This window comes from Pocillopora verrucosa, chromosome 4, assembly GCF_036669915.1.
Source record: "Pocillopora verrucosa isolate sample1 chromosome 4, ASM3666991v2, whole genome shotgun sequence".
NCBI lineage: Eukaryota > Metazoa > Cnidaria > Anthozoa > Scleractinia > Pocilloporidae > Pocillopora > Pocillopora verrucosa.
Window position 1 is genome coordinate 4,799,880 of NC_089315.1, and position 19,009 is coordinate 4,818,888.

The 19,009-nt window shown below is 38.8% G+C and overlaps 1 protein-coding gene and 1 non-coding gene across 2 annotated transcripts in view; one reads left to right on the top strand and one right to left on the bottom strand.

Moving 5' to 3' along the window:
- Positions 1 to 10,724, top strand: part of LOC131799317 (uncharacterized) — a 35,224-nt gene extending 24,500 nt beyond the window's left edge. Inside the window, exons 12-18 of the mRNA XM_066165481.1 lie at positions 347 to 1,801; positions 2,363 to 2,629; positions 3,326 to 3,377; positions 6,725 to 7,963; positions 8,584 to 8,828; positions 9,336 to 9,636; positions 9,880 to 10,724. Coding sequence (XP_066021578.1) covers positions 347 to 1,801; positions 2,363 to 2,629; positions 3,326 to 3,377; positions 6,725 to 7,963; positions 8,584 to 8,828; positions 9,336 to 9,620 — 3,543 coding nt within the window. The 3' untranslated portion in view covers positions 9,621 to 9,636; positions 9,880 to 10,724. The remainder of the gene's footprint in view (positions 1 to 346; positions 1,802 to 2,362; positions 2,630 to 3,325; positions 3,378 to 6,724; positions 7,964 to 8,583; positions 8,829 to 9,335; positions 9,637 to 9,879) is intronic.
- A 5,179-nt stretch (positions 10,725 to 15,903) lies between these two features.
- Positions 15,904 to 18,945, bottom strand: LOC131787542 (uncharacterized). The gene is made up of 3 exons (XR_010717423.1): positions 18,593 to 18,945; positions 17,378 to 17,584; positions 15,904 to 16,726 (listed from the first exon to the last, which is right to left on the bottom strand). It is a non-coding gene; the product is annotated as an uncharacterized protein (transcript).
- Positions 18,946 to 19,009: the final 64 nt, after the last annotated feature.

Below are 19,009 nucleotides of genomic sequence, written 5' to 3' on the forward strand. Positions count from 1 at the left end.
TGTTTACATTGCTTAAAGTTTAGGGGATAGGCAGAATTTTCGAAAGTTTCTTGCGCTTCTGAAGATGGCTTCGTAAACACGGAAAAAGACCTTCAAACAGCAAAGACCCCGGCTAATTGCCTCTCTGCGAAGCAAGAACTCTGCATAGTTATCAAAAAGCAATACGAAAGTATTTTGATTTACCTCATTATTGCGCTCGTGAAAAAACCTTCCTGGTCAGTACGTTCTCTTTCCTTTATGATTGCCCTTCACTACACGAGGGCCGCGCGTTTTTATCATAAGTCATACACGAATAAACTTGTGCGAAAACTTAATGTTTTCGTATCTTTCTTTCTCTCCCTTACAGGAATTGAAACACGAGACGCCCTCTGTCCCAAAAGAGAAGTTTGATGAAGTAAAGCAAATAGGGCCTTCCCCCCACCACACCCCAAGAGAATTCGAGAGGGAGGCCTCTTGGGAAAATATTGTTAGCATTGGGGACGGAAAACTCCTAGGAAAAGATTCTGATGGCGAAGAAGGAATTTGGCCAATTATTTGGGATTTCGCTGGTCAGGCTGTTTACCGTGCCATCCATCCTATCTTTATGTCATCTGAGGCAATTTATCTCTTGGTGGTTGATCTTTCGAAAAATCTTTTCGCTACAGCCCAGTGTCGTGTAAAAGAAAATGGTCGAGAAGAAGTTACCATTCCTGCCCCCGATTGTAATGATACAAACTTTGATCATATTATGAGATGGTTAGACTTGGTACACTCCCTGAGACGCTCAAGACAATTGCCTCCAGTGATTCTTGTTGGAACACACGTAGACCTAGTAGTTAACCCTGAACAGAAACTTTACGATTTGAAAAGTACCCTCTGCCATAACTCAAAAGTTCTCAGTGATCACATTGCAATAGCCTTGAGTGTAGATAACACCAAAGCTGGCACAACCTCCCCTCAAGGGGAAGATACAGGAATTACCAAATTGCGCGAGAAAGTTATAAAGACGGCTGACAAATTACAGCAGACAAAAAGGAAAGTTCCCCTGAAATGGCTCCAGGTTGAAGACAGAGTGTATAATATGGCAAAGAAAGGCACAATGTACACAAAACGGGAACAGTTAAGGCTGAAAATAGTTGACGAAATCGGCCCGTTGGAAAAGGAAGACGACTACGAACACCTCTTGAACTTCCTTCATGATCGCGGCACTATTGTGTACCATGTCCAGGCCGAGGATCCCAATGGGTTGATCGTGCTGGATCCACGATGGTTAATTGAGGTGCTCTGTAAAATAATATCTGTTAAAACCCACGAAGATGAAGAACTGTCCCTTTTTTCGCTCTGCCAAGATCTAAAAGGTAAAGGTATTCTTCATGGAGAGCTTCTCGATCATGCGTTAAGCGCCCAGAAACTCTCTCACATCAGAGAATCCTTGTTATTTACAATGGAAAAGTTTAATCTCCTTTGTAGATTCAACGACAAGGATGGCAAGCCTGCCTTCTTGGTGCCATGCATGCTGACAATAACGCCAGAAGAAGATCTGATTTGTACAGAAGATGAAGCATACGCTCCTGCGTACATCACATTTAACACTGATTATGTTCCCGCTGGGCTCTTCTGTAGAATTCTTGTTCTCCTTGGTAAGTGGGCTGCATCAAAAACCAGTTGTGACCAGCAACAGTTCTTTTCCAATGCTGCCCGATTTATTATTGGAGATTTGACCTGCCTAGGACTCGTCTGCCACAAAAGTGTCATAAAGGTCCACATTTGGTCGATGGACTCTTCCAACCCGATAAAGATGAATACGACACTCTGCGAGGAAGCCTTCAGATAAACATGAAATAGAACTCCGAGCTAAACACAGCCGATTCTTTTACTTTGCGATCGAAGGGGATCTATAGGAGTCGGGCGTGGAAGATCTTTGCCTTAGTTAATTCTGTGCAAAAGAAAATTTACCATCAACAACCTGGAAAGTCTAAATTTTTGTTCATTTCGTCTCTAACCTAGGCTACATGTTTACTGCTTTTTGTTTTCGTCGGCGACAACTTGTTACGTAAACAGAAAGCTGTGTTCACTCGAAGAGTTTATAACTAGCCCAAATGACAGGGTAGGCCCTTCTAACTTTCGATAACTTAAGAAAGGCGGAATTCTCCATTTTTGGGACTGCCACAGACGTCTATTCCATACAAACTTTTATAAAACCGGTAATTTGTGTCTTATAGTGTTCTCTTCTTGAAACATATTCTGATTGAAACGATAAGTTGAGGGACTGATTAAATTATGTATATTCATTTATATTCATACATGCACGTATATATTCGATGTTCGAGGGGATGAAGCGCTATCTTGTCCAGGGTGATTACAAACATGTCATTTATAACAGGCGGCTTCCGTTTACAGATCTCTTAAAGGGACTCTGACGTTTCTGAAAAAGGAGTGTTACTGGATGCGTGCTGTTTCCTGGAAGTTCTCTGGTAAATGCAACCTGTGTCTGGGGAAAGTAAATCCCAAGACTAAAAATTGCTCTCGGCATGACAAAAAAGGATGTGACAGTGATGACTGTGCCCACTATGTTGCCATAAATTCTCGCCCATTCTGCTGTGAAAATGCTAAAGTTCTTGATCAGCGCCTTCAGCGGACTTGGATACAGGTCAGTGCCAAAATACCCCTTCTTACGGTTCCATTTCAGAACTGTTAAGCCAACCTGTAGAGCGTACGGTTATGTAACGAACAAATACCTTTACTTTATCTTTACCTGGTTGGATTTTTCTTTAACTTTAAGGCGATATTTCAATAACTTAATTCATACTTTGACCAACAAGTTGGTGCTAAAATTATCCCTTTTACCGTCGAGAATATAATAACTTCCAGCCATTTTCAAAAGAGCAAAAAAATGGTTCTGCATATTAAATAAACGTAATTATTTTAAAGCAGAAATCCAGTGAAAATTCGTGTGGCTAACAATCAGCTATCAAAGCTTGAAATTACGCTCAGGAAGCGAGGCCTACAGATATTACCGGCACCAGTCGGTAGCACACCAAACTACAAGGGTTAGAAGCCTCTGTAAGCAAGACAAAAGTAAAATCCAAATATTATATGAAACCATGGCAGGAAAGCTACAAATATGGTTTTTTTCGACGAAGCACTTTGGTCAGATATTATACTGATAAATAGGAAAGCAAATTAATTCCTTTAGTTTACAGTGAAGACCGTTCATTGAAGCGTTTTAACAGATAATGTGAAACGCCATATCGATTCACGTAAATGCTCTCTAAAATTCATATTCTAAACTTATTAATGCTACTATAGCACAGAATGGTGATGGTTATGAAATTTTCTGTCTCAGGCATTGCCATCCAAGGAAGCGAACAGCGTATCCACCACCCACATTAACATGGGTAAGTCAGTTTATACTCTGAATCACAAATAGTTCAAAAAATGTTAGTGCTAGTACTTACACATTTTTAGAACACAACTTTAAATTGTGCTTATCAACCATGCCATACGCCTTCCGTAGCCGATGCTTTTATAGGACTCTAAACATCCGGGTAGATGACGAAAGCAAGTCATTAGTAAATTCTTATTTGAAAATACAGTTCTGTTCACTTACACTAAAAGCGAAACTTCTCCACTTTTAGATGTTTGAAGATAAATCATTATCCTACTAAGACTATTGAAAAAGTTGGAAACATGCAATTGATCTGAAAGGTCGCACCCTGAGGTTTAAATTTTTTTGCACGATAAAAGTTAAAGAGCTCGACCAAATAGCCTCAAACTGCTGGTAACAACGCGGAAGGTTTTAGTACTTCGCTTCAAAGAACTGATAGCAGTAAATCGGAAAGGGGAAAATTTAATTCGAGTATCTTCTTGAAGCCTCATTTACGAGGGAACCAGAACCGCTCAGTGAGTAATGAACATAGCTTCGTGATTTTGGTAATTTGAGGTTCGTGGCAATTCCATTTTTGCCAAATTTACTGTTTATAGCACTTGCTGTTGAGTTTGACGAGGTCCTAGTGAGAGTTTCAATTCAAGCAGAGGAGGTTTAAACGAGGAAAAAATTTATCTTGATTAAAATGTACAGCATAAAGGAGATTAACATTTCTACAGGGCTCGGTTGTTCTCGGCTTTCCATTTCGCTGCTTTTCAACCATCACAATGTAGAAAATTGAGAATTTGTTAAAGTTAGAATGTTATCTTCACAAGGTAAAAAAACTTTTTATTTGTTAAATCTCTTTAACTAACGTCTATTTCAGTTAAAAAGTCCCAAAAAGGCAAAGATCTTTTGGTCAGCCTTAGGCCTTTAATCTTTCCATACGTGTTGGTTCATTAGCACTATTACAGAGGGAGACAGAGTGTCTGACTATATCGCTCGTGTTTTCCTCGAACAAATTGCAGTACTCTTCAGCATAAAATTCTAACTGTTGTCGTCATTTTGCGTTCGGCTGATTTTCTTCAGTTTCTCCATAGTTCCTGCTCGGATCAGCTTGACATCATTTCATTTATTAAGTCAGTTATTGTCGTTCAACATTTGTTCATTTCCTTTGGGCGCTTTTCTTTCGGCAATTTGATCAGATCACAAAAATGGATTAATATTGTAGCCATAGGACCCCCTTCTTCCTACATCTAATATCCCACGTGGCTTTTCACGGTATAAAACCCAGATTTGATCTATTGCTTCATTAGGAAAGAGCCCGCCCATATTGAATAAGTGTTATCAGATGAGCATGGCCACATCCCACGATCTTACCAGGATTTAATTTACAATTGCAAGAAAAAGTTTGGTGGCAGCGAGTACTGTTTTAAACGAGTTTACGCAAAGCAGTGTGTTGTTTGTTGCTAAGACTTGTCGAGCGAGTTCTGGGATTTAGAGCGTAAACTATGATATCAGAAGTGCTTTGAAATAATAAGCAGTTTTTGGATGAGGTTGAGCATGATATCATGAATTATCAATGCCAAGGGCTGAGTTATCTGCCAAGGCGAAATCCGAATTCAATAATTGTTTTGTTATACATTTTAAGATAATCTGCAAAAGAAGACACTTCTCTCTGAGTTTGCAAAAGTTTGAGAACCGGCTACACGGGCGAGGGGCTTGGAAACTAGGCAGACTTTGAACTCGACATGATAACCCAATTTTGGGTTATCATGTCAACTTTACACACTATTGTATATGGACTGTACACTCTCAATCAATCGAAGTTTTCATAGGAAGTCTAATGTAAGATAATTGTATATAGGTCTTCAAAAATTCACAAAGTGCGGCATTCAGTTACATCGATGGCAGGGACGCGAAAGTTGTGTCGTTTGCAGTAGAATCTTACAGATGAAGCTAAAACACCTCTAAAACAATTCCTTATTCCAACACATTTAAGGTGATTCCCTTGGCGTTTTCTCTGCGAGCTGGTGTTCATGCGCTTGTTGGGGCAAAAAGGGCCCTCATGGACAATAATGACAATGATAATTACGAAGACAGTGGCTTATTGATATTGTCTTAAAATGATACCCATGATACATGTTTTACGAAATCTTTTAATTTTTTTAATTCTCCCCTTCAGTCATCTGTGTTTGAGACTGGGTGTTACCATCCAAATATTGAAAAACTTACAGGAAAGATTCTACCAGAGAAACTTTTAGAAATAAGTTTTCTTTTAATGAGAACTTTTATACGCTCTGAAAACTCTTCCGAATGTTACATTTAATATTGAGCAAAAATGAGACGCTGTGCTGTAATTGATCGATTTTCATTGAATTGCTGGGATTGTTGTATCTCGTCTCCCACCCCTGTACTTAATGCTTCCTGAGATGGTTCGCTGTCGTGCAATATTCATTATTTTAAACTTTTCATGGCTCACCTCCGGAAACCGATTTTTAGTGCGTACCTAGATTACTTTTTGCAGCTTGGTGCACCTTTTAGACGTTGGTTTTCTTTCATACTCATGTTATTTAGCTCGTTTTGCTTTGATTGCACTTTCAGAATTCAGAAAAATTTCTAAAAGGCAAAAAGAGATAATAAATGGTCATTAGAGACTGTTGGATTTTAATGCCAATTCATAACACAATGACAACAGCAAAAATCCTACCACATAAGAAATTAGTTGAGGATTGTTTTTTTTTTTCCACGAACACTTTAGACAAATGTAGAATCATCAGTTGGATCCGGTTTTAACATATGCATATTAAGTGACACTTTGGGGGGTATTCTGATACTCAAATGGTCTACTTACATTGATAAATCTGGCTGGCGGCATTTCAGGCTAAAATGGTTTGAGCTCGACGTGGTAAATTATATGAAGACTCTTCTAAGAGCCTGAGATTGCTAATATTTTTTCTTTACAACACCTCGACTAATAATTTAATAATAATGTTTGAATTTTTTTGAAAACCTCCCAAAACAGTAGGAAATGTTTTGAACATTTTTCTGTAATGAGATGTATATAATCCCGTAAAGTAAGGTTATGTACTACGATAAAAAGCTAAAAATCGAGGGCTGAAAAAATATTTGGATTCGTGAATAAAATTATTTGTATTGTTAAATGGATATTGAAGTAACGGTATTTCATATAATTTTTAACTCTAAACTTCGCACTCAAAATCTCCAAAGTCGCGGTTAGACAGAATCGTTCTCATTAAGTACGTCTGATTTATGAACAAGACAAATATTTAGTCAAAACATCTTGGATTGGTTTCGAATCCGAAGAATTTTGTTTTTTTGGAAACCTATTCTAAATGGATGTACAATATACTTCAGGTGAAGCTCTCGACAGCAAGAGGTCCAGGAGCATCAACTCGCACAGCTTTCCTTCGTCTAGCCACTGCAGAGGATCTGATTGTGCGTTAAAAGTCACTCTCCTGGCTGTTGAGTGGGGTTCATCTAAAGGAGGATTTTCAACCATAAACAGAAATCTAGCCATCAATTTTGCAAAACACAAGCGATTAAATGTCACTCTCTTCATGCCAAAAGGTTCTTGTAGTGATGAAGAGAAGAAAGCTGCTAGACGTCACAATGTTGCTGTTAGAGAGGCAAGTTCACCCGACGGTTATGAGGATGTTGATTGGTTGACAAATCCAGCAGATGATTTTGCCATTGATTTCGTCTTTGGTCACGGGATTAATCTCGGTAAACAAGCTAAACTTAAAAAAAGGACGCATAAATGCAAATGGGTTCAAGTAGTGCACACTACACCTGAAGATCTTGGAATGCAGAGAAAAGGCACTGATGCTATTTTAAAAGGAACAAAGGAAAACGAAATAGTAGTTGATTTATGTAGATCAGCGGACGTCGTCGTAACCTTTGGGCCTAAGTTGAAAGAACACTATGACTCCTGTTTATGCCTTGATAAGAAACATGACGATATCATTCAGCTGACTCCAGGCATATTTAGTGAATTCTCGGATGTAAAGCGAGTCTCACATAAACGGAGTAAATTCAGTGTGTTGATCTATGGCCTTATTGATCCTGAGGACTTCTCCCTCAAGGGATATGATCTTGCCGCAAAGGCAATGGCTGAACTGAAGAATGACAAATACCGGCTGTTAGTAGTGGGTGCACCCGAAGAAAAACTGGAACAAATCGCCAACACTTTCGAAAACTGTGGAATCTCAAGAGCTAAATTGACTGTCAGAAGCATTGTGAAAGACAGGGAAAAATTGGTCAAGTTATTTTGCGAGGCTGATCTTCTCCTCATGCCCTCAAGGACCGAGGCTTTTGGCTTAACTGCCTTAGAAGCCCTGTCTGCCGGTCTTCCTTTTCTCGTGAGTGAAAACTCGGGGTTTGGACAGGTATTAAGCACACTACCATCGGGCGACCAGTTTGTTGTAAAATCTAATGATCCATGCGAGTGGGCAAGACAAATTGCAAATGTACGACGGAAAGACATAGAGATGAGACTTGACGAGGTCAAGGCTTTGCAAAAATATTATGACGCAAGCTACAGCTGGGAGAGAGAGTGTAGCAAACTCGTCGCAAAGATGTGGAACATCTTCCGTGGTAAGAGCATTGAATGGCCAAAATAATACCTAAATAATTGATAGTGACTGATGTTTAGAAGATTAAATGAATAGTTTATGAAATAGGCCGTTCACAAGAGTTTCTTCTATCTTTTCTGCGACACGACAGAAAATAAAAGCAACCTCAAGAAGTAATCTAAGAAGCAAGTCGAGTATCATGGCAGTGAGAAGGGTGGTCACTTAACCACATTTTATATTTCGCCTTTTACTCCCACTGTAATAATCTGATAGAGGGTAATGTCTTCAATTGTCAAACATTATTTGTTTGTCGCAAAAAGTCTCGTAGTTTTTGTAATTACAGATTCAGTTATCAAAGGCATTCGTAACAAAGAACACCTGTTTCGACTTAAATTACTTCCAAGCGGGGTCAATGAAATAACCACTTTCAGAATTTTATTGGGCAACTCGTCAAGTGGAGATAGTTCTCTAACGAAAGTTGCAGCTATCATGCCTGTGGCTGGTCTTCATCCTGACCAAGAATAATCAGTTAACCGATCAATGTTGGTCCAGTGAATTACAGGTTTTCTTTAAGTGAATCAAACAACCAAAGTGAAAAGCAAACGAGCAAAAAGTCTAACTTACTTTATTTGCTTGTTTTAGATCCAGTCAGCAACACTTTGAGAGATGACGCAGGCAAAACCATCGAAAACGAGCTTGACTCCCAAATGCTACTTCTGCAAAAGATTGCAAGAAGCAGAGGCTATGAAATTTCCGATAATGAGGGTTCCGGAAATTGCATGTTTCATGCATTGTCCGAACAACTGTCTCGTGTAAAACGAATCACAATGTCAAGTTACGAATTAAGAAAAGCCATTGTCCAGTACCTCAGGAAGAACCCAAGACAGGTATACTAGTGGAGTGTTTTGAAACCAAGGCTGCTAATTGTTCGCCATTAGTTTAATTTCGTGACGGACCCTTATTTTACCGTGTGGTTGAAGAGATCGATTATCTCTATGAATGAATATAAATGTGTTTGTATTTAACAAATATATTCTACGTTGCCGTGCGTCTATACCGTAATGTGTGGTCTCGAAATGTGTGGTGAGAACATTAATGTGGCCCATGAAGCGCCGTTGAATGTGGCGCTTACGTTAAGAGCTACTTCTAGTTAACTCACCTGCTTTGAAAATGACCAACATAATCTACTCTTTTCATTATTCTTTAATTACCATTGTTTTGAAAATTTCTTTTCGTTTGGCCAAATCTTTTAAAGTAGAAATTTGAAATTTGATACTCTTTTCAGAGTCGAATTGACACATGAACCATAAGTTTGCATCCATTTCATGACCTTCCTGTGCTGTTGGCTACATCATCTGAGGTTGTTAATAAACTCTTTACTTTTTGCCTTGCAGCCGGATGGAACATGCAGGTCCAACTTCGTAGAAGGATGGAAATCTTGGGATGATTATCTGCAGCACATGGAACAAGACGGTTCTTGGGGTGATCACTTAATTTTGCTTGCTACAGCAAACCTGTTCAAAACTTGTATTCGGGTGGTAAGAAGTCTATCACATCACGATGACGTCTTCATTACGTCGAACTACTGTACTGATGACAGGAATCTTCTCGTGTTGGGACACGTCCCCGAGTTGCACTATGTGTCCCTGGTCAGAAGGGACGCCAACCCATCTGAGTAGAAAGAAATATGTGAAGGTAGACTGACTCTTCGTAATGTAATTTAATGAGCTGGGTCAAAGAAAGAGGCAAGCTGTTTAAAATTTCAGCCCTATTGTTGGCTCAAACTTTGTCTGATCGCATTCACCTTTGAAACAGAGAATGAGGGTTAACCTTGTTTTTATTGTTTCTGTTTTTGTTCATGTTTTGTACTCGTTGTTCTGTTGTTGTTGAAGTTGTTGCTTTTTACATTACCTTTTAATAACATTTTTTTCTTTTCAGCGAGACTCCTCTTTAATTGTCATAGAATTGTATAGATGCAAAGAATTCTCACAGTTTAAATGGCTGCCTTCGTGAGGTACTCAATAAAACGGCCAAGACGAGGAGGCTGTAGCTCACGATTACTCAAAATTACCTTGAAAATATTTACTATTTTTATAGACAGTTTGCATTGGAGGCAGGTATCACCTAGATCAAATACGACAGTTAGAACCGCAAAAGTACGGCCATAAAGTCAACCACCAACTACCTGGGTACGAACTTCAGCTTCACCATTTTGTTGTACATAATTTCCACTGTCGTGAAGTGTTTCTATGCTCAAAATTGACTTCTTTGTTGTATCGCATGTTTGATTACTTATCAAGCGTTTTGATATTTCGCTATCACTTGAGTAGATGCGAACAATGTAGCAGGAAGCGTTCTAGCATGGAATAATCCAAACTAATACCTCGTGCGTAAAGTGATGTCAAATCTAAAGCCTTGGTGAATTGAAACGTCACCAGACAAGCCGCTTTAAATTTTTGCCTTCGACGAAGGAAGAACGCTTCCTAATCTCCTGGGCTACCTGTGATCGCGTAGGTGTCCTGTGCACGCAAGCGAAAGCTGACCCGTTTTTTTTTGTTCGATCGGCCGGCCGTTCATCTTTTCAGCGCCATTTTGAATGACGTCACAATTTCGTTGCACAAAGGATGCTGCCTCGTGCATCGCAGTTTGTCGGACGTTCGAGGACGTGGTTTTTTGCATAATTAGTTTCCTTTATTATGATAACTATTTCTAAATAGAAAAACACATTTTATCATCCCCGTACAACACAGAAAATGTGGTGTTAGATCTATAAATACATGTTATGAAAGAAGATTTAGATATATGAAAATTCACATATTTGCACTGCGGTGGAAAGATGAAATTAGAAGATCCTCGCAGCTAAGAACACTACTGAAACTAGTAGTTGTAAGTAAGACCTGAAAAAAAATTTCAGGCCCGTACGGGATTTGAACCCATGACCTCTGCGATACCGGTGCAGCGCTCTACCAATTGAGCTAACAAGCCAACTGGGAGCTGGTCAATGAATTGGGTACAAATAAACATCCGAGTGAATGAAGATTTAGATATATGAAAATTCACATATTTGCACTGCGGTGGAAAGATGAAATTAGAAGATCCTCGCAGCTAAGAACACTACTGAAACTAGTAGTTGTAAGTAAGACCTGAAAAAAATTTCAGGCCCGTACGGGATTTGAACCCATGACCTCTGCGATACCGGTGCAGCGCTCTACCAATTGAGCTAACAAGCCAACTGGGAGCTGGTCAATGAATTGGGTACAAATAAACATCCGAGTGAATGAAGATTTAGATATATGAAAATTCACATATTTGCACTGCGGTGGAAAGATGAAATTAGAAGATCCTCGCAGCTAAGAACACTACTGAAACTAGTAGTTGTAAGTAAGACCTGAAAAAAAAAATTTCAGGCCCGTACGGGATTTGAACCCATGACCTCTGCGATACCGGTGCAGCGCTCTACCAATTGAGCTAACAAGCCAACTGGGAGCTGGTCAATGAATTGGGTACAAATAAACATCCGAGTGAATGAAGATTTAGATATATGAAAATTCACATATTTGCACTGCGGTGGAAAGATGAAATTAGAAGATCCTCGCAGCTAAGAACACTACTGAAACTAGTAGTTGTAAGTAAGACCTGAAAAAAAATTTCAGGCCCGTACGGGATTTGAACCCATGACCTCTGCGATACCGGTGCAGCGCTCTACCAATTGAGCTAACAAGCCAACTGGGAGCTGGTCAATGAATTGGGTACAAATAAACATCCGAGTGAATGAAGATTTAGATATATGAAAATTCACATATTTGCACTGCGGTGGAAAGATGAAATTAGAAGATCCTCGCAGCTAAGAACACTACTGAAACTAGTAGTTGTAAGTAAGACCTGAAAAAAATTTCAGGCCCGTACGGGATTTGAACCCATGACCTCTGCGATACCGGTGCAGCGCTCTACCAATTGAGCTAACAAGCCAACTGGGAGCTGGTCAATGAATTGGGTACAAATAAACATCCGAGTGAATGAAGATTTAGATATATGAAAATTCACATATTTGCACTGCGGTGGAAAGATGAAATTAGAAGATCCTCGCAGTTTTACAGTTTCTCTTTCATTTTATACCAAATTTCAGAAGTAGTTCACATTTTCAAAATTGTTTAATAACATAGATTTAAATAAAATTAATGCTTACATTTAAACACGTTTTCAACTATTCTCTTACTACTTACTAACACTGAACTACCATACCAACTACAGTAAAACTTGTATATGTACACGCCCGATGGACTGCGACGACTGCCTCCTCAAAAACCATACGATATAACTAGCCTTTAAAACCTTTTCGTACACAGAGTAAATACAGGTTTCACAATACGCCATAACCCTTTATTTGACAACATACCATAGGCATATTCATCTATCCCAATAACCAAAAAACAAGATTTCCCCTTTGAAATGCCGAACGCACTTCTCTAATCTCCGATTACTACTAGTTTCAGAAATAAAAATGGCGTGCTGTTAATGCTAATTAGTGACAAGTGTGACAAGCGTAGGATTTTAGGTTACCTACAGTGGCTTATCACCCTTTAACTTATATGAATCACCAAGACAGAATTTCTCCTTACAATATCAAGGAAACAAGTAATGGGAATAAAAAAATATGTCGATAAGGTCATTGTTGGCTGATCCAATACCAAATTCTCCGAACCTTTATTATAAAATTGAATAAGAAAGATATCGTGAATGAAAGTGATCATCGCAGTAATGTTCACTACTTGGGCAGTAGTGAAAATAAGGCCTGAAAAAAATTCAGGCCTGTACGGGATTTGAACCCATGACCTCTGCGATACCGGTGCAGCGCTCAACCAACTGAGCTATCAAGCCAACTGGGAGCTGGTCATGATGTTGGTTCCAAATAAACCCGTGAAGTGATGAATAAACGGTTATGAATATCTGAAAGTCATATATTTGAACTGCGGATAAAGACGTGAATGAAAGTGATCATCGCAGTAATAAAAAATAATAATAATAAGGCCTGAAAAAAATTCAGGCGTGTACGGGATTTGAACCCGGGATTTGAAAGAAAGATATCGTTGTAATTTTCGAGGTCGGTAAAAGAAAAGCAAAATACTTTTTTTATCTTGTCTTGAGAATGGGACAGAGAAAAAAATCCTGAGTCCTCGTGAAAAAACAATGTCTTCTTGGTCCCACGCTCGCGACAAGACGAAAAAACATTTTACTATCATAAAAATTGTACGGCAGACTGTAATTGGGGGCCGAAGGCTCAAAGGAGAAAAAAAATATTAAGCTAACCCAGAGCACATCCAGAGAACAGACATTGATCATAAAATATTTTCACCACTGGTATTGAACTTTTATTCACAGCTTTAATTAACAAATAGAGAAGCCTTGACTGTGCTCTGTTCTAATGTAAAGCACTCAGGAAGCCGCTAGAGCACGAAAGAAGTGTAGGGAGAAACACTCGACTACGTCTCGTGTTTCTCCCTACTTCTTGAGTGCTTTAGCCGCTTCCTAAGTTAATTTAACTGAGTTAATTTCCCCCGTTTTGTACGTTCCCGCGAAGTCCAGTTTAAAGGGCGCGAAAACTTGTCGTCACAAAAGATAACAGATGACGTCAAAATGTGGTAAGAACAAAAAGTGGCACTGAACAGACGCACGGCAACTTGGAATCTATTTGTTTTATGTAATATAGAATTAAAATGAACGGGAAAAAAGCTTTAATGATGACGTCATCTATACGTCTGTCCTCTAATAGATCATAAGTGAGAACCAATTAGAATGCGTGAATAACTGAGCTTATTATGTAAACTCTCATAAAGTACGCTACAATAAGCCAATCAGAATCCCTGTTAGAATGGCTCAAATAATGGCTCAAATAATGGCTCAAATAATGGCTGTACAAGACTAAAGCTGTCAAAAATGTCAAACCATCAAAGTTCAAAAGCCATCAAAGTTCACATTCTGCAAGAGGTTGAAAACTTGAATATTTCGGCAGGTCGAATTTAACACTTGTGCCTGAAGTTTTTTAGTCTCTAATACAGAATCTAAAAGTGAAATGTTCAGTGAAACTCAGCAGAATTTTCACATGACAAGTAGAAAACAAACAGTTCAAGGCGAGTGTTTTATGAGTGAACGACAGTCGAATTTACCGGAACATAAAGATCGCTCGGGATGACAAGGCCGTGACACTCGGCTGCAGTGACTGATGTGGCCTTCCACTGAACGCATCGGAAAGGATATCAGAGCAAGCTCTTATTTTTTCACTCGAAGGGCGGCCGATGTAGTTCCTGAGGCTTGTTTCACTGCGATGACCGAAGATCGCCATGATGAGCTAGCCGCGATGGACTTCAGCGTGATCGAAGTCGCCCTGACACCGGCATGATTAGTATGAATTTTAACAGTTATGCCAGTTTGGTTATATTTTTCATCATTCCTGTTTTGTTCTGTTTTGTTTTTGATCGCGAAACTTTACTTACTATACGAGTGTTAGCTGTGTTTGATTTTCATTACCGTACATGAGCTTGTCATCTAACTAAGCGTGAAAACCTCTAAAACTCGGACTGTCCATTTTGTTTACTCCTTGAGGATTTTCGTCTCTTCCCACGTTATAATAACTTAAATTACGACGCCTGGCCTTTTTAAAAACCTTTGCTTGGTTCTTCTGTTGCTACTTGCCGGCTTGTTTGTTCCGAAATTTTACTCTCAATTTACGAAATAAAAGCTAGAAAGAAGTCTCGGAAAAGGTCGGACATAGTACAATTGGCCCTACACGCGCAGGGTCAAAGAGGCTATTCATATAAGACTTCACTCTAACAACATCAACAGGGAGAGTGGAATAGGAATTCCAGAAGCATGGATGCCCGCGATCAAGAAAGACAACAACAGGAGAGCCGTGCGACAGCGGACCGCCAAGGGAGCAAATCACTGAGTGAACAGCAAGGATCGAAATGCACCAATCAGAGCTGTTGAAAAACAACTAATCACAGCAGAGCATCATGCTTTATAAGATCAAGCATGACCAGTCGACCTATCGCCTGAAGAAGACTAGCAGTATGCAGTCGGAACGTCGCGATCTACATCACACGTAACTACATCGTGAGACAAACGAAGAACTTAGATTTTTACTGTGCATATTCTCTGTACTGTTTTCTATAAATATCCTGATGTACTGACAAGGAGAATTTGTTCTACAATCAAGAGTTTGTTTAGTTGGTGATCATTTCCTCTATTCTTGTGTCCTAAATGTGTAATTCAGTGGGAATATTGTAGGGAGAAATTAGATGCAAGTACCTCATTGAGGACACAAATTAAGAGTGAAGTTTATGCAGCCCCCCTCTCCCTCCCCCACCAAAGCAAAAAAAAAACTATTGTTGCCACAAGCCATAAATTTGATATACGTTGAATTCGCTTTTATAGACAACCACTGGATTTTAAAAATTAACAAGCGGATTTCTCACATAGCAGATAAGTGATTGCAAAATGTACTGAGCTATCCAATCAACAGAGATTTATCCAGTGGATAGCGTTATCCAAGCCTTAAACAATCAGGGTCTGCAAACGCTTCTCAGCATGAAGAAGACCATATGTTTATAATTTAGCAATTAAATCTTACTGATGCATTGAATACCATAAGAATATTACAGGTCCATCAGTCAGTGTTTCAGTGATAGTACTGGGCAGTGTTACTTACATGAAGAATTTCAAGCTACTCTAAAGTGAAATCTTCCTTCCTGTGATCATACAAATGTGTTACAAAGAGGAAAAATTGTATGGTTCCCCAAATACATTCCAGGATAAATACCATGGGAATAAATGTTAATATGCAGTCTATCATTCTTGGAACATAGGCAGATTTCCACATAAAAAATGCACTTCCTGGATAAAATCTTGACTTAAGCTAATACAAAGAGAAAAGAAATTGTTCATTACAATGTAGCTCTGCCAGCTAGACTGATCATGAGGTGAGCAAAGAGGAAAGGGAACTACAAGTGCTAAGTGAGGGAGTGTAGCAGAGTCTGAGAAAGAGAACCAAGTTATTAGTTACCAGTATTAGGTTAACACCCTAACTATCTAAAGTGATTAATAAGTAACTTCTCCCTACAATATTCCTGCACTATCCAGCAAACAGGTAATGTGAATACTCAAATGTAAAAACTGTATGGCAGACATCAATTGGGAGCCAAAGGATAAAAAGAGAAAAAAAAAGGGTTAGCTCATCCAGAGCTCATCCAAAGAACAGACATTAACCATACAGTACTTTCCCCACTAATATTGAACTTTATTCACAGCTTTAATTGATATCATTCATAAGTATAACTGTTCCCTGAGGTATGGCAATGCTTTAAAGCCATAAATTAAAGTTTTTTTATTTTAATATGGGAAAAACATACACAAGAATAAATAATAACTTCATACTCCACTTAAGAGATAAAAAGAATCTTAAGTTCTTACCAAACAACTGTAAAAAATTCCAGTAACTACACATTCGCCATAACTGTGAGTTCTTGGAAAAAAACTCAGATATACAACTAAATGACAAGTATATAATGTAATTCAGGCAACTACAGAGCATGAGCACTGACAGTATCTATTCATCATTAAATGTTTTATAAAACCTCTCTCTGCTAATTACTGGTTGATCTCTTTTATGATATCTGCAAAAAAGTGACAAGCAATGAACACACCCCATTATTAACTTTTCTCTTATCTTTGTGGTACACCAGACAAACAAGATGAAATTTGTAAATCCTTGGCTGTTAATCCCAATACCCTAGAAGAAAAGCATACAAAGTAAAAGTTAGAACTTGGTTTATACATTAACCCTTTCTACTCTAACATCACTGTGCATATTTCTCTGTACTATTTTCTATACATTTCCTGAGGTACTGACAGGAAGAATTTGTTCAACAATCAAGAGTTTGTTTAGTTGGTGATCATTTCCAACTATTCTTGTGTCCTAAAAGTGTGATTCAGTGGGGACATTGTAAGGAGAAATTAGATGCAAGTACCTCATTGGGGACAAAGGGTTAAGAAGCAGCCCCCCTCTCCCTCCCCCACTGAACCGAAAAAAAACTATTGTGGCCACACACCATAAATTTGGGTAAATACAAAAGCACATAATTGAGATATGTGGAATTGGCTTTTATAGACAACCACTGCGTTTTAAAATCAACAAGCAGGTTTCTCACATAGCAGATAAGTGATTGCAAAATGTACTGCACTGTCCAACAGACAGAGATTTACCCAGTGGATAGTGTCATCCAAGCTTCAAACAATCAGGGTCTGCAAACTCTTCAGAGCATGAAGAATACTATATGTTTATAATTAAGCAATTAAATCTTACTGATGCATTGAATAACACAAGAATATTACCGGTCCATCAATCAGTGTTTCAGTGATAGTATAGGGCAGTGATACTTACATAAAGAATTTCAAGCCACTGTAAAGAAAAATTTTCCTTTCCATGATTGTGAAAATGTGTTACAAGGAGGAAAAATCGTATGGTTCCCCAAATACGCTCCAGGATAAATATGATGGGAATAAATGTTAATTTGCAGTCCATCATTCTTGCAACATGAGCAGATTTCCATGTTAAAAATGTGCTTCCTGGAGAAAATCTTGACTTCAGCTAAAAAAAGAGAAAATTAATTGTTCATTACAATGCAGCTCTGCCAGCTAGACTGATCATGAGGTGAGCAAAGAGAAAAAGGGAACTACAGGTGCTAAGTGAAAGAGAGTAGGCAGAGTCTGAGAAAGAGAACCAAGTTACTAGTTACCAGTATTAAGTTAACCCTTTAACTCCCAGAAGTGATTAACAAGTAATTTCTCCCTACAATATCCATGCACTATTCAGCAAACAGGTGATGTGAATACTCAAATGTATCAGGTAGAAGTTGTTATCTTGATCTAACACCAAATTCTCCCAACTTATTAACAAGGAAATGTGTAGCAGCTAGAGGGGAGAATTAACAATCAGATCTTGAGAGTTAAAGGGTTAAAAGTGTAAATATCCCCACTACATTGACTGAAGTGTATACCAATAAAGTGATTGGAATCTCATCTCATTCATATCCTCAGTGGAATGAAATTTAGCCCAGCTACTGGGTAATGCTCTGAAGAATTGACAAAGAAGTCCCAATTGGAGTGCTGACTGGGTTATTATGTTATATTATTTTGGCATTGAACTTATCTTACTGCTTTACACTCTAACATCAGTATGCATATACTCCATACTGTTCTCTATACATTTTTTTTGAGGTAATGGCTGAGAGAATTTGTTTTTTTAATTTGATTTGATTTTGATATAAGGGTTATAATGTAAGAAGAAATTGGATACTAAGCATCAGACGAGTCTGAGAACGGCTGAGAAGGAGACATGTCAGTGCATGTGTTGTAAACTTTTCGTGCGGTTATGCCCGACATCTTTGCAGCGTTGAGTTACACGTCCTTGCCAAACATGAGTGGAAATGCTGGACACAATTAAGGCTTCGGAGCAACCAGATAATAAATTCGGCTTGACCACTAATAACAGGCCCATTTCTCTGTTTCAGCCTGAAAGTCCAGCCAAGCTGACCACAAAATTGGGAAACAAAATGATTTCCGTGAAAGAGCACAATAACGGAAGTAGACCGCTTGCCTTCAGTTTTCAGCTCCGTTATCTCGCTGTCTATTGCAAGTTGTTGTAACTAACGGCATTGGGCTCCGAACGGAACATCAAAACGCGCGTCCATTTAATATTATTGCTGAATGGGAGCAGTTATCAATACACTAGTCGGTGTTGATCGCCTCCTTGCATCACTCAGTGATCACTTCAGCGTTTTCCGATTACTTTCATTCAAATGAAAAAACGCGTGAGTCAGGGTATCCAAGAAATTTAGAGCCTCACGACTTCTGTTCGCGTAACTCCCTCTTTGCTCACGCTGACTGAAAAAAAAAATAAATAAAAAAAAAGAAAGAAAGAAAGAAAAGAGTGCTTGTGTTTTGGTTTGAAATCGCTGCACCGAGTTAGTTTCTTAACTTTTGAAGAGGGGACCTGGGCAGAGTGAGGCTGGGT